At 41.4% G+C, this 14,573-nt stretch overlaps 1 protein-coding gene across 1 annotated transcript in view; it reads left to right on the forward strand.

Annotated features, from left to right (window-relative positions):
* Nucleotides 1-14,248, forward strand: part of LOC120028822 (LIM domain kinase 1-like) — a 58,626-nt gene extending 44,378 nt beyond the window's left edge. Inside the window, exons 8-15 of the mRNA XM_038974067.1 lie at nt 271-357; nt 1,907-2,038; nt 2,326-2,385; nt 2,925-2,990; nt 10,902-11,055; nt 11,253-11,308; nt 12,208-12,365; nt 12,870-14,248. Coding sequence (XP_038829995.1) covers nt 271-357; nt 1,907-2,038; nt 2,326-2,385; nt 2,925-2,990; nt 10,902-11,055; nt 11,253-11,308; nt 12,208-12,365; nt 12,870-13,059 — 903 coding nt within the window. The 3' untranslated portion in view covers nt 13,060-14,248. The remainder of the gene's footprint in view (nt 1-270; nt 358-1,906; nt 2,039-2,325; nt 2,386-2,924; nt 2,991-10,901; nt 11,056-11,252; nt 11,309-12,207; nt 12,366-12,869) is intronic.
* The last annotated feature ends 325 nt before the right edge of the window (nt 14,249-14,573 follow it).

Consider the following 14,573-nt stretch of genomic DNA (forward strand, 5'->3'; position numbering starts at 1 on the left):
CCAGAAGATGGCAGCATTGAGATGCTTTACAGAATGGCCTCAGATGAAAGCAGAAAGTACAGGAGCCTATATGTGTGCATTTGCTGCTTGGAAGATGCATTCAAGCAGGGAGTAAATATCTGCTTTGAGAGGGAGACCACATATATCCAGGGTTTTTATTCCCAGACTCCCAGAGTTTACCTGTTGGGGTGAAATTACCTTTGAACGGAAAGTACCCCCATTCCCTGTGGCGCAGGTTGATGACATCACGGTGTGTGTGTGTTTCTGCAGGTGACCCACAGAGAGACAGGGGAGGTGATGGTGATGAAGGAGCTGATTCGTTTTGATGACGAGACACAGAGGTCATTCCTAAAAGAAGTGGGTGACCACTCTTTCAACCTTGACTTCTTTTGCCTTTGTTGATGTGTCACCATCAGGGTTCAACGGGGTCAAATCAGGAGATACATTGAGATTCTAAATGAAATTTGCTTATAAATCATTTCAGAAGATTTTAGATAAGCCTTAAATATTAAAGGTTTATGAAGGTACACCATCCATCTCTTTCCTTTATTCCAATGATTTGAACCACCACACGCAATGACAATCTCTGTGCTTGTCCCAAAGAGCTCCCACTTCTTCTAAGGACAGTACAATCCTGTGCTACGTATCTACAGAACATGTATCGTCAAGAACAATGCTTTGGCTTCGTTCAGTGACAAAGATCACAGACCATGTTTCCAACCCTGGCCACTATTGTTAACACTGCTGGTCTAGGTTTACCACAGAGTTTAGTTTATCAAGCTCTAAATGTCATGTTTAGATGACAGTAATACACACCACTACACCTCGTAAAAAGTACCCCACCCTAATTAGACTGTGAGGGGTGGACAGATAGTCATTAGAGGTATACACAGGTATAAACCCTTTACCACATCCCTCCCAGATACACAGACACTCACATCGACAATCAAATGCACACTCGCCACACGTGTGCCCACATACAAATACACTATTCTACCCTGCATTCTACTCTCCTCTTCAGGAAACACTGTGTGAACACTGAGGTGTGCAGGTTAACACCCGTAGTCCCTTTAATAACTCTGTAAGCAGTTAAAACAACAGGCCACGACCGCCCACCAACAAACAAACAGCTAGAGGAATGCAGACTGAGGTTTGTTTTATAACTGTTTTTATTAGTGCCCTGCCTGCATAACACTCCAATTACAAAGGAAGGGCTCAGCTCTCTCGCAAACTAATCACACACATCACAAACTCCGCCTTGGGAATGGTTTCCTGAGTTCCTAAGTTCAAGACGTTTTTTAAGTTGTTTGATGGATTGGAGTCTTGCCCTTATGTTAGAGACATGGTAGTCCTTTTTAAAACCGTTGACCTTTTGAGCCTTGGTGCCCATTTTAAATCAAAGCCTTCAAAAGAGTTCTCCCTCCCTTCCCTTGACTTCAGAGTAGCTTATGTAATGTCTACCTCCTTTAGGACCTAATCAGTTTTTCTCTCTTTGGGAAGCTGTAATAACCACGTATTATTCCTGTTTCTTGTTACAATTATGTAAAGTTAATGACAGGAGAGGAGACATCTTATATGTTTAGACCAGGAGGAAATGGTTATAGACTAAAATCAAAGTCTAGAAGGAGGAATGTCCATCTCACAGAGACCCTCAGGGCGGGAGACAAGGAGGTCTTTCACTAATTATGTAGCTACCCACCCAGTTCATCTAACTACTGCTTTCACTAAACCCACACAACACAACCACTCCCACCAGCTCCTAGATGATTGGTCTTTATGAGGAGTCAGGACTAGGACAGCTCCTGGACTGTAGCTCTAAATAGGGGTTCAATAACTAACAAAGGTCCCACATTTAAACCTAAAGTATCTTCCAAGCCTTAAAATGTGTACCCTCCTCCCTCTCCAGGTGAAGGTGATGCGTTGTCTGGAGCACCCCAATGTGCTGAAGTTTATAGGTGTCCTCTACAAAGACAAGAGACTCAACTTCATTGCAGAGTACATCAAAGGAGGAACCCTGAGGGAGATCATTAAGAAAATGGTAACGGTGGTGTGTCTGTCTGTGTGTGTCTGTCTGTCTGTGTGGGATTTTAGTACTTTGTTGTGTGCACTTCTGTATGGGTGTGCCACTGCACCAGGTTGTGTGTGTGCGGTTGGGTGGCTGTGTGTCCCCATGAGTGCATAGTTGCGTGTTGTACATTGTGTCTCAGAGTCATCAGAGGATACAGGATTAGGATTAGAGAGCCTCCCTTTAGTTTTAATCACTGGTGTTTATGTTCTGTGAAACATCCAGAGTCTGATTCTATCCTTGGTTTGTCTTACTAACAGGATACCAACTACCCTTGGAATCAGAGAGTGAGCTTTGCTAAAGACATCGCTGCAGGGATGGTGAGTGAATGATCCATGCCTAATAGAATGTATAGAATGCCTCTAGAATAAAACCAAAAACAGATCAGAAGCCAGTGTACACTGGGTTTTGTCAGGACCAGGGCACCAGGGTTCACTGCTGCAATCAGAGAAACTGCAGTGCAGTGATGGTGAATAGAATAACACACACAGTGCAGTCAAACTAACCATGCTCACATTGCCCTCCAGTGGAGATCTAGAGGAAGTGTAGCAGCAGTGTTGTTCACATGTGTAGCAGATTTTCCCTATATGAAAATTACAGCTTGAATTCCTTCTGGATTAGGGAATCATGGGTAGTCATATTGTGTGGCCTTTGATTTGGGTTTACAGTGATGAATATAGCACATGACTGTAGATTAGTGAATGTACAAAGGCTATACTCTGCCAAGGGTTTGAAAGAAGAACAATGCACATTTGTTCCACTAGGCACTGGTTTGAGGTTTAGGCTTAATACCTAACTCTTGTTTTCTTTCTTTCACTCTCTCTCTTTCCATCACTCTCTCTTTCTCTCTGTCTTCCAGTCATATCTGCATTCCATGAACATAATCCACCGCGACCTGAACTCATACAACTGTCTTGTCAGAGAGGTGAGTACAGAGGTGTGAGGTGTGTTCTCTCTCAAGGGTGTGTGTTTTCTTTGAGGATTAAGAGTTTGCACCTGTATGTCTAGATCACATACAGGTTTGTCTCTCATTGAAAGAGATGTGACAATGGAGATGTATTGACATTAGACACAGAGAAACCTTTGTTAGGGTAAAGTACTGTACAGTAGAGTGTTTGTACCTCTCAAAGTCAACAGTCATAGTATTCACTCTCTTTATTCCTCTATGTTGTTGAGTGTGCTCTATCTGGCATGTGCCTTTATGTCTGGTAAGATGTATAGTCTTATAGGTAGGTTTGCAGTGCGTTTGGTATTCTAAGTATTGTGATGCAGCAGATGTGACTCTGTCTGTGTGGCCTCTGTCTCCCTTTAGAATAACAGTGTGGTGGTGGCAGACTTTGGGCTGGTATTGATAGTATTGTGTTATACAATTTCAAAAACATTACAATACATTCACAGATTTCACCACACACTGTGTGCCCTCAGGCCCCTACTCCACCACTACCACATATCTACAGTACAAAATCCATGTGTACGTGTGTTTATAGTGCGTATGTTATCGTGTGTATGCATGTGTCTGTGCCTATGTTTGTGTTCCTTCACAGTTTGATAAGGTGTATTTTTATCTGTTTTTAAAATCTAATTTTACTGCTTGCATGTGTTACTTGATGTGCAATAGAGTTGTCATGGCTCTATGTAGTACTGTGCGCCTCCCATAGTCTGTCCTGGACTTGGGGACTGTGATGAGACCTCTTGTGGCATGTCTTGTGGGGTATGCATGGGTGTCCGAGCTGTGCGCCAGTAGTTCAAACTAGAGGTCGACCGATTAATCGGGGCCGATTTCAAGTTTTCATAACAATCGGAAATCGGTATTTTTGGGCGTCGATTTGCCGATTTTTTTTTTTTATTTTCTTATTTTTTTTTTTTTTTCTTATTATTATTTTTTTATATATTTTTTAAATTATTATTATTTTATTTTTTTATACCTTTATTTAATCTTTATTTAACTAGGCAAGTCAGTTAAGAACACATTCTTATTTTCAAATCCGGCCTAGGAACGTTCTGCCTCGTTCAGGGGCAAAACGACAGATTTTTAACCATGTCAGCTCGGGGGATCCAATCTTGCAAACTTACAGTTAACTAGTCCAATGCTCTGACACTGATTACATTGCACTCCACGAGGAGCCTGCCTGTGCCGCGAATGCAGTAAGCTAAGGTAAATTGCTAGCTAGCATTAAACTTATCTTATAAAAAACAATCAATCAATGACTGTCATTGCTCCAATATGTACTTAACCATAAACATCAATGCCTTTCTTAAAATCAAGTATATATTTTTAAACCTGCATATTTTGCTAAAAGAAATCCAGGTTAGCAGGCAATATTAACCAGGTGAAATTGTGTCATTTCTCTTGCATTCATTGCACGCAGAGTCAGGGTATATGCAACAGTTTGGGCCGCCTGGCTCTTTGCGAACTAATTTGCCAGAATTCTACGTAATTATGACAACATTGAAGGTTGTGCAATGTAACAGGAATATTTAGACTCATGGATGCCACCCGTTAGATAAAATACGGAACGGAATAAACGTTTTGTTTTCAAGGTGATAGTTTCCGGATTAGTCAAAGGTATATGGTTTAGAGAGAAATAGTCGACGCGTTATAATTCCTGTAATAACTTGCGGCTGAACTTGACAGGGGTTCCTTCGTTATTTTACCGTTCATGTCTTCCATAGAGAATGTCTTGATCTACTTCAAATAAGGTCTGTGTTTCGTGCAGGCTTAAACCGCCTCGATGTTTTGATACCCGTGTAACGTTTGTCAACATATTTTCATAAATCCACTCTACAAAAATAATTTAAAAAATAAACAAATAATCTTCGCTTATATTTAGCCAATATTGATCAGAGTTACCTTGTGCTATGGATATCTACACAGTTATAAAATTGGCAAGGTGGTGTAAGCCTACACGAAACACAGACCTTATTTTAAGTGAATCTAAAAATATCCTATGGAATAAATGAAGGAACCGCTTTTCAGATTTTGCTAGGTGTCATGGGAATTATGACTCGCACTTTGGTCGTCAATTCTTACCATGCCCATTATTAAAATAGGATTTCCTGCATATAGAAATGACAGTTTTTGTTTTCAACATTCATCACAGGTAACTTAAACTCTATTTTTATTCAAACAGTTGAGAGTATTTGTCTCCTAAGCAGACTCTTCAGTATCATTGTCACTTCAGAGCTGTGTGTGTGTGTGTGTATTTATGTATTATATTAAGTTAAAATAAAAGTGTTCATTGTTCATTCAGTATTGTTGCAATTGTCATTATTACAAAAATGTTTGTGTGTGTGTGTATGATATATATATATATCAATTTTTTTTTTTTTTTTTTTTTTTTAATTAATCGGTATCGGCTTTTTTTGTCCTCCAATAATCAGTATCAGTATCGGCATTGAAAAATCATAATCGGTCGACCTCTAGTTCAAACAGACAGCTCGGTGCATTCAACATGTCAATACCTCTCATAAATACAAGTAGTGATGAAGTCAATCTCTCCTCCACTTTGAGCCAGGAGAGATTTGACATGTATATTATTCATATTAGCTCTTTATGTTCATCCAAGGGCCAGCTGTGCCGACAGTTCTGAGCCAATTGCAATTTTCCTAAGTCCCTTTTTGTGGCACCTGACCACATGACTGAACAGTAGTTCTGGTGTGACAAAACTAGGCCCTGTAGGACCTGCCTTGTTGATAGTGCTGTTAAGAAGGTAGAGCAGCGCATTATTATGGACATACTTCTCCCTATCCTAGCTACTGTTGTATCAATATGTTTTGACCATGACAGTTTACAGTCCAAGGTTACTCCAATCAGTTTAGTCACCTCAACTTGCTCAATTTCCACATTATTAATTACAAGATTTAGTTGAGATTTAGGGTTTAGTGATTGATTTGTCCCAAATACAATGCTTTTAGTTTTAGAAATATTTAAGACTAACTTATTCCTTGCCACCCACTCTGAAACTAACTGCAACTCTTTGTTGAGTGTTGCAGTCATTTCAGTCGCTGTAGTAGCTGACATGTATAGTGTTGAGTCATCCGCATACATAGACACTCTGGCTTTATTCAAAGCCAGTGGCATGTCATTAGTAAAGATTGAAAAAAGTAATGGGCCTAGACAGCTGCCCTGGGGAATTCCTGATTCTACCTGGATTATGTTGGGGAGGCTTCCATTAAAGAACACTCTCTGTGTTCTGTTAGACAGGTAACTCTTTATCCACATAGCAGGGGGTGTAAAGCCATAACACATACGTTTTTCCAGCAACAGACTATGATCGATAATGTCAAAAGCAGCCCCCACAATATTTTATCATCAATTTCTCTCAGCCAATCATCAATCATTTGTGTAAGTGCTATGCTTGTTGAATGTCCTTCCCTATAAGCTTGCTGAAAATTTGTTGTCAATTTGTTTACTGTAAAATAGCATTGGAGTTTACTAAGGATAACAGGCTGATTGGTCGGCCATTTTGAGCCAGTGATGGGGGCTTTACTAGTCTTAGGTAGCGGAATGACTTTTGCTTCCCTCCAAGCCTGGGGGCACACACTTTCTAGTAGGCTTAAATTGAAAATATGGCAAATAGGAGTGGCAATATCATCCGCTGTTATCCTCAGTAATTGTCAGACCCCGGTGGCTTGTCATTGTTGATAGACAACAATCATTTTTTCAACTCTTCCAGACTCTCTTTACGGATTTCAAAATTAGAATTCCTTTCTTTCATAATTTGCTCAGATATACTTGGATGTGTAGTGTCAGCTTTTCATGCCTAAGTTTGCTAATCTTGCCAATGAAAAAGTATTTGAAATATTTGGCAATATCATTTGGTTTTGTGATGAATGAGCCATCTGATTCAATGAATGATTGAGCTGAGTTTTCCTTTTTTCCCAAAATGTTATTTAAGGTGCTCCAAAGCTTTTTACTATTATTCTTTGTCATTTATCTTTGTTTCATAGTGTAGTTTCTTCTTCTTTTTATTCAGTTTGTCACATGATTTCTCAATTTGCAATATGTTTGCTAATCAGTTGTGCAGCCAGACTTATTTGCCATTCCTTTTGCCTCATCCCGCTCAACCATACAATGTTTCAATTCCTCATCAATTCACAGGGATTTAACTGTTTTGACAGTCATTTTCTTAATAGGTGCATGCTTGTTAGTAAATTGAATAAATGTGTCAAATGCAGTGTGTTTGCTCCTCATTACACACCACGGACCAACAAATATTCTTTACATCAACAACATAGGAATCACTACAAAACGTATTGTATGACCTCTTATACACTATATTAGGCCCAGCCTTTGGAACTTTGGTTTTCCTAGATATGGCTACTATATTGTGATCACTACATCCTTCATTACGCACACCTGTCACCATCATTACGCACATCTGCGCTCATTGGACTCACCTGAACTCCTTCACGTTGTTGATTGCCCCCTCTATATCTGTCTGTTCCTCAGTTTTGTTCCCCATGTCAGCATGGATGTTGTTATTTTCCCCCTGTCCAGTTGTAGTTCCTGTTCTGTTTCATGTCCGTGTTTCGGATCCTTACACATCCGATGGATCTGGATACTGCTTTCAAGCTAATTTCTGCAGCATAATTAAAGATGTGATCAATACATGTTGATGATTTCATTCCTGTGTTGTTTGTAACTACCCTGGTTGGTTGACTGATAACCTGAACCAGGTTGCAGGCACTGGTTACAGTTTGAAGCTTTTTCTTGAGTGTGCAGCTTGATGAAAGCCAGTCAATATTTAAATCACCCAGAAAATATACCTCTCTGTTGATATCACATACAGTATCAAGCATTTCACACAGATATCCAGACACTGACTGTTAGTGTTACGCCCCTGAAAAAGGGGAGAAATAATCACGAGAGTGATACGGTATTGTTTCCTCAATGAGAACTTTTAGTGCAATCATTTTACAAAAGTAACACATTTTACAGAACAACAGATCTACAGGAAATAGATAGTTTTGTAGGGTACAAGGCTTATTCAAGTCACAACAGTATACACTGTAATTCACTGAAACAGATACTAATTTCAATATAACTGTCAAGCACAAAGCTTTAACTCAGTAAACCATAACTCAATTTATCAACAGGCAATAAAGTGTTTGAAAAACCATTATACAAATAACACCGCAAAATATCTTATTAACAACGCACATGTTCATTCACAATCGACATAAAATGGCATCTACTCTCAGTACGAAGCTGTTCTTCGCTGCAACCGAGCAGGGCTCATATTACTCTCTGCGAACTTAACTCTAACTTCCTCAAGATGTTACTAAGACACACCTTAAACACTCTTGACATGTTAGCAAGTTATTACATTTAAATTACTTTTTTTATCATCAATAACGTACCTGAAAAAGGGGAGAAATAATCACGAGAGTGATACGGTATTGTTTCCTCAATGAGAACTTTTAGTGCAATGAGAAAAGACCGCGATTTCCCCGGGAACTTGGGTGGAGACCAGAGCAATCGATCTCAGGCTCATAGATTAAGAGCATTTAGTAGATCACAGATTAACACTTTTACCCTTCCATTAGGCACCACAAAATAAAGTAATCAATATAACGTTTACACATTCCTCTCACAATTCGTACCCTTTGTACGCTTGACGGATTTTAACTTTTTAACACAATTATATGAATGTTATCAATCTCTATCAACTAATACTGAATGCATGATCTTCTTAACCTTTGATGTTTTAAGATCCTCACATACTATGAACTTACTAATACTTTTTAATGTATAACAGGCTATGAGTATTTCCTTTAACCTGTCACATTAGCACTTGGTGGTCTATAGCAGCTTCCCACCAGAATGGGCTTTACGTGAGGCAGATAAACCTGTAGCCATATTACTTCAACAGTATTTAACATTAGATCCTCTCTAATCTTTACAGGAATGTGGTTCTGAATATAAACAGCAACACCATTGGCATTTCTATCTTTTCTTTAAATGTTATAACCTTGTATTGCCACCACTGTATCATCAAAGATTTTATCTAATTGAGTTTCAGAGATTGTCAAAATATGAATGTCATCTGTTACTAGCAAATTATTGATTTCATGAACCTTGTTTCTTAAGCTACATATGTTGACGTGGGTCTATTTTGAGCACTTTCTTCTGGGATGCTTGTTTTTATTGCTTTACTGGGAAGCTTAGCATAAGTACATTTACTCATGTTATTTATGTTAGTGCAGGGTGAGCTGCACACAGTGGACTTCCTCCTAGGGCACACTGGCTCAGTGCTAACAGTATAAATATGGTTCATAGGCACATGATTACTGCATACAATAGCTGTAGGATCAGCAGAGGCATTCAGGGCAGTTTGAGGGACAAATTAGGTTACTTACATTGTGTCTACCAAACGCCCCTGGTGTAATGTACATTTGCTGAGCGACACAATGGTAGGGATTAGCTGAGCTGGGCTTGGGTCATTGATAAGTCATTGTCTCTATACAGCCTTATAATGCTGTGAAAGGATCCAGGAACACAAATGATTTGGGTGGATCCCATCCTCCTTATAAAACGTGTTTTTTTCCCCCAAAAGGTATCGAAATTGTCAACAAAAGTTACACCCATTTAGCTGCAATAATCACATAGCCAGTTGTGAAGAGGAAATCCTGCTAAAGCTTTCCATGCCATGATTCTGAGAGGGCACATATGATGGGTCTTTTGTGAGTGCAGTCAAGCAGCTCTTCATAATGTCATTAACACCCCCATTACCTACGATAGAATCGATTTCCATGTCCTGACGTAGTACATTCGGGAGAAGCTTAGTAATGTCATTTACTCGAACTCCGGGATAGGACATTGTTTTTGCACCAGAAACGGTCACATTTCTTACCATGGAGCTGCCCAAAATCACAGCTGGCGAGAAGGACGAGGAAATCTGCCCAAGTCCCACGCTTCACAGGATTCGGCGATCCCTTTATGGACAAGCGAGAGGCAGGATAACTTAAGCCCGTTGCTCCCGGCACCTGCTGCAGGCCTCCGACAGATGGAGAATCCCCGCTCGATCCAGAGCAGGGACGGAAGGCTGCCGATGTCAACTTCGAAATTGTAGTAGTAGGCACTGCGGCCCAAACACAGGCACCCCCAGCGACGAAGGTGCAGGAAGATCAGGCTCCAGGACGGCAAAACTATTAGTTGTTTGTATCCACTCCGGGCCTCTCGTTGGGGCTTCTACGGCTCATGACATGCGACCATCATTGATTGCCTTGCTCCTAATGCTGTGCTCCTTCGACTCCGCTATCAGATGGGGGAGCTCTGGGCAACACCGGCCAGTCTGATAACAACAAACGACAAGGCGGAGAAAAGCCGTCCAGCCATCGGCGTAGAAAATTGAACCATTCCACTCTGCGTTTCCCCCAGTTTCTTACGTAGGCTAGCGACCTGCGTGATCAAAGAAGCCACCTCAAGCATATAATCCTCGGCAAGTAAACAATTGCCGCATTGGAACTCCGAGTGATCCGGTTTGTCTCGAAACAAAGGGTAGTAGATACAGCGCTGGAACCATTAATTTTTTTCTCCAGACAGAGGGCTCCATTGCAAAACTCATCTGGTACCAACTTCGTTAGCTTGCTGGCTAGCAGTTTAGCGTCTCAGTCAAGCAGGCTTCAATCTGTCTGTTAAGCAGGATTCCGAGACAAGAAATAGAGGTCCTAGCTGTTAAAAGTTCGGTATTTGTATTTAATGAATAGCAGTTTTGTTTTAATCAAAAATAACAAACCAAGTGTTTTCTAGCATACAATGTTCAGCTGCTCACTCTGATCACGTATGAATGACTCTGTCTGCTCTGTTTGTCCCCTCTCTGTCTCCCTGTAGAATAACAGTGTGGTGGTGGCAGACTTTGGGCTGGCTCGGCTGATGGTGGAAGACAAGATCCAGGACAAGAGTCTCCTGCAGAAGAAACCTGACCGCAGGAAGAGATACACTGTAGTGGGCAACCCCTACTGGATGGCCCCGGAGATGATCCACGGTATGTGGGTGTTCAGGGTGGACCTGTTTTAACCACCATTGCCTGAATTGCACTTAAATCGAATGACTCAACCAAATGGGTTTTAAACAGAAAAATGTGAATTCTTCAGTTGTTTCAACACCACATACTGTAATACATTATGTCAGTACTCTGAAACGAATAACCTCATGTTTTACTTGGAATGTCTTCTCTCACAGGGAAAAGCTATGATGAAAAGGTGGACATCTTTTCCTTCGGGATCATGCTTTGTGAAGTGAGTGCCCATGACAGCAGAATATGGAAACAATAGTCAAACGTATTCGTGTTCCTCATTAAATCCTTTTGAGTTATCTTAAAGTAGATAGGGAGAGAGAGAAGGAGAGCGAGAGACCAACCAAGCAGCATGGTAACCATTAGGGTTGGTCACCAGCAGCAATGGGTTGAACTGCTCTGTTAAAACATTAAAATAACGCTGCAGTGAGAGATGCAGTGGGTCTATCTCCACATGGACGCCATTAGCCAGGGCCTCTACAGAGGCAGGATTACAGAGGGGAAGTTCTCTATGTGGTGGGTGACTGACAGGGACAGGGGCTGCCTGTGGTCTAGCTAGCTGATCTGGCTTCGTTTGGTGGTCCCTTGGGTGCCATTGGGCATACCCTCAGTCCCTCTATGCTTGGTATACCCTGTTATTGGGGACTGCCTTTCCCCTGGGCCTGGAGTCTCAGAACAATAAGTCAGATGTACATATGTAGGATCTTAATTTGACCTATATTGTCACAGCAAAATAATCCTGCAGCAACAGGATTTGAACGTTTAGTCCATAATGTCGCTTGATTGGTGGTTAGGCTATTAGCTGGCCAAAAGCAGGCTATATGGAAAGTGCAATACTGTTAATATAACCGTCTGTTATTGTTGGTTTTCAGTGAACTTATGTAAATCACAAAGCTCAATTGCATTTCCTACGGTGCATGAAAGAAAATAGTGATCAAATTAAGATCCTACATCTGTAGGTTTAAATAAGAATCTGGCAAGCAGTCGTGATATCTGATATCAGTTTATGACTAATGATCCAGCTTCATAACTGGTGTTATAACGTATAACTGGTGTTATAACTTATAACAACAGCGCCTTTTGCCCTTTCCTTACTGTAAACCTCTCTCTCTCCCCCTCCAGATCATCGGTAGGGTGAATGCAGACCCAGACTACTTGCCCAGGGCCCATGACTTTGGGCTGAATGTGATAGGCTTCTTAGAGCACTTCTGTCCTCCAGACTGCCCCCCTGCCTTCTTCCCTATGGCTGTCCTCTGCTGTGACCTGGATGCTGAGAAACGGTGAGTGTGTAGTGTCTGACACTGACCTAAGTCATGTATCGCCATGCTGTGTGAGATTTTTGGGGTGTAGATTAAACTTGACCTTCTGTACACGGATGATTCATACAGGAACACTTTTCCAGGTATTTGTCTTATGAGTGGAAACTATTGTTTGATAATACTATTTATGTTGAGTGTTGGTGTATTATAAGTCTCGTGTCCCATAACTTCCATGGTAACTGATTTATGGGCTCCCGAGTGGCGCAGCGGTCTAAGGCATCACTACAGACCCTGGTTCAACTCCAGGCTGTATCACAACCGGCCGTGTTTGGGTGTCCCATAGGGCGGCGCACAATTGGCCCAGCGTCGTCCGGTTTGGGGTTTGGCCGGGCTAGGCCGTCATTGTAAATAAGAATTTGTTCTTAACTGACTTGCCTAGTTAAATAAAGGTTAAATCAAATAAAAATAAAATGTGATCTAGGTTGACATCACTAGTCTAAGACTGATTGGCTCTTCTGTCTGTAGCCCCGCCTTCACCAAGCTGGAGGAGTGGCTGGAGAACCTGAAGATGCACCTGGAGATCCGCCTGCCGGTGGTGTCCGAGCTCGACATGCTACACAAAGCATTCTGGGGAAACCACACTGCCCCCACCATGGCTTGCACAGCCATGCGGTCTGAAAACGGCCTGCCCCCGCACCCCGAGACTCCGGAGTAGAAGGGATCCGGAACAGAGCGGAATGCTGCTGGTCTCAGCCCATGAGAGTGGGCAGAGAGAGGGGGTTATGGTGGTCATTGAGGAGGGTAGTAGAGCCTACGGTACCTCTGGCAATGGAGTAGTTGCATTGCACTGTCCAGGGAGGGGTGGGGCAGGAACTCTGTACGTACCTCCTCATGCCACAGCAGTCACAGTGGTCATGAAGGCTGACAGTGGGCTGTCGATGGGCTGTATAGACTCAGGGGGAAACGAGGATGGGAAAAGCCAGCCTTGCCTAAAGGCACTCACTCATTCAACTCCAACCAAGAGAGACTCACTCAGACTAACATTACCACTATCATAGCTTCAGTCTGATGATTGCTGTACCTTAGCTGAATGTCAGGCTGGTAACTGCTAGCTAGCAGTATCAGTCAATCCCAGCTGTGAAATCATCCATCTTAACACTCATGTAATCTTTATCTTATGGTGTTAAAGCATATTCAGACGTCTCTAAAACAGAAAAGAAGAAAGGATGCTTCAGCCTCATTGGTCGGGCTCCTTCCTCCAGAGTATTTGTGCAACAACGTGTTTGAAAAGTGTTCCTCTGTGTGACTTTGGTTTGATTTTATGATATCAAAACCGCTTTTTGAAATGCTAAAGAAAGGGGCCTTTTATGTGGATAAAACCAAACACATAAGTTGAGACGCACACACACAGTCCGGATGTAGAATATAATCGAGCAAAAGCTTTTGAGCATAAACAAAAAGCTTTTTAAACATTGCATGACTGTAAATAGCCCAGTCTGTGTCCAGTAAGCCTTGTCTGTTGTCTCCTCCTCTCCCCCTCTACTGATGACATGTGTGTCCCAAATGGCATCCTATTCCCTTTATAGTGCACTGCTTAAGACCAGGTCCCAAAGGGTATTACCAAAGTAGTGCATTATAGGGTGCCATTTGGGATGCATTCTTAAAGTGATGTCCCTGGTAGTGTAGAATACATGGTCCATGAATGACTGTGTTCCTTCTCTCACTGTGCAGCACTGACTTCACTTTGAGGTAGACTTCTTTCATACCTTTTGTACATTTTTCTATTTCATTTGAGTTTATTACTCTCTTTCTCCTTATTTCATTCACATCGAGGTGAAATCTTGTGTATTCAAACTCAACCCACCCAATGTACAGTACCAGTCAAAAGTTTGGACACACCTACTCATTCCAGGGTTTTTCTTTATTTTTACTATTTTCTAAATTGTAGAATACTAGTGAAGACATCAAAACTATGAAATGACACATATGGAATCATGTAGTAACCAAAAAAGTGTGAAACAAATCAAAATATATTTTATATTTGAGTTCTTCAAAGTAGCCACCCTTTGCCTTGATGACAGCTTTGCACACTCTTGGCATTCTCTCAACCAGCTTCATGAGGTAGTCACCTGGAATGCATTTCAATTAACAGGTGTGTCTTGTTAAAAGTTAATTTGTGGAATTTCTTCTTAATGCATTTGAGCCAATCAGTTGTGTTGTGCCACGGTA

The sequence above is a fragment of the Salvelinus namaycush genome, chromosome 34, assembly GCF_016432855.1.
Source record: "Salvelinus namaycush isolate Seneca chromosome 34, SaNama_1.0, whole genome shotgun sequence".
NCBI lineage: Eukaryota > Metazoa > Chordata > Actinopteri > Salmoniformes > Salmonidae > Salvelinus > Salvelinus namaycush.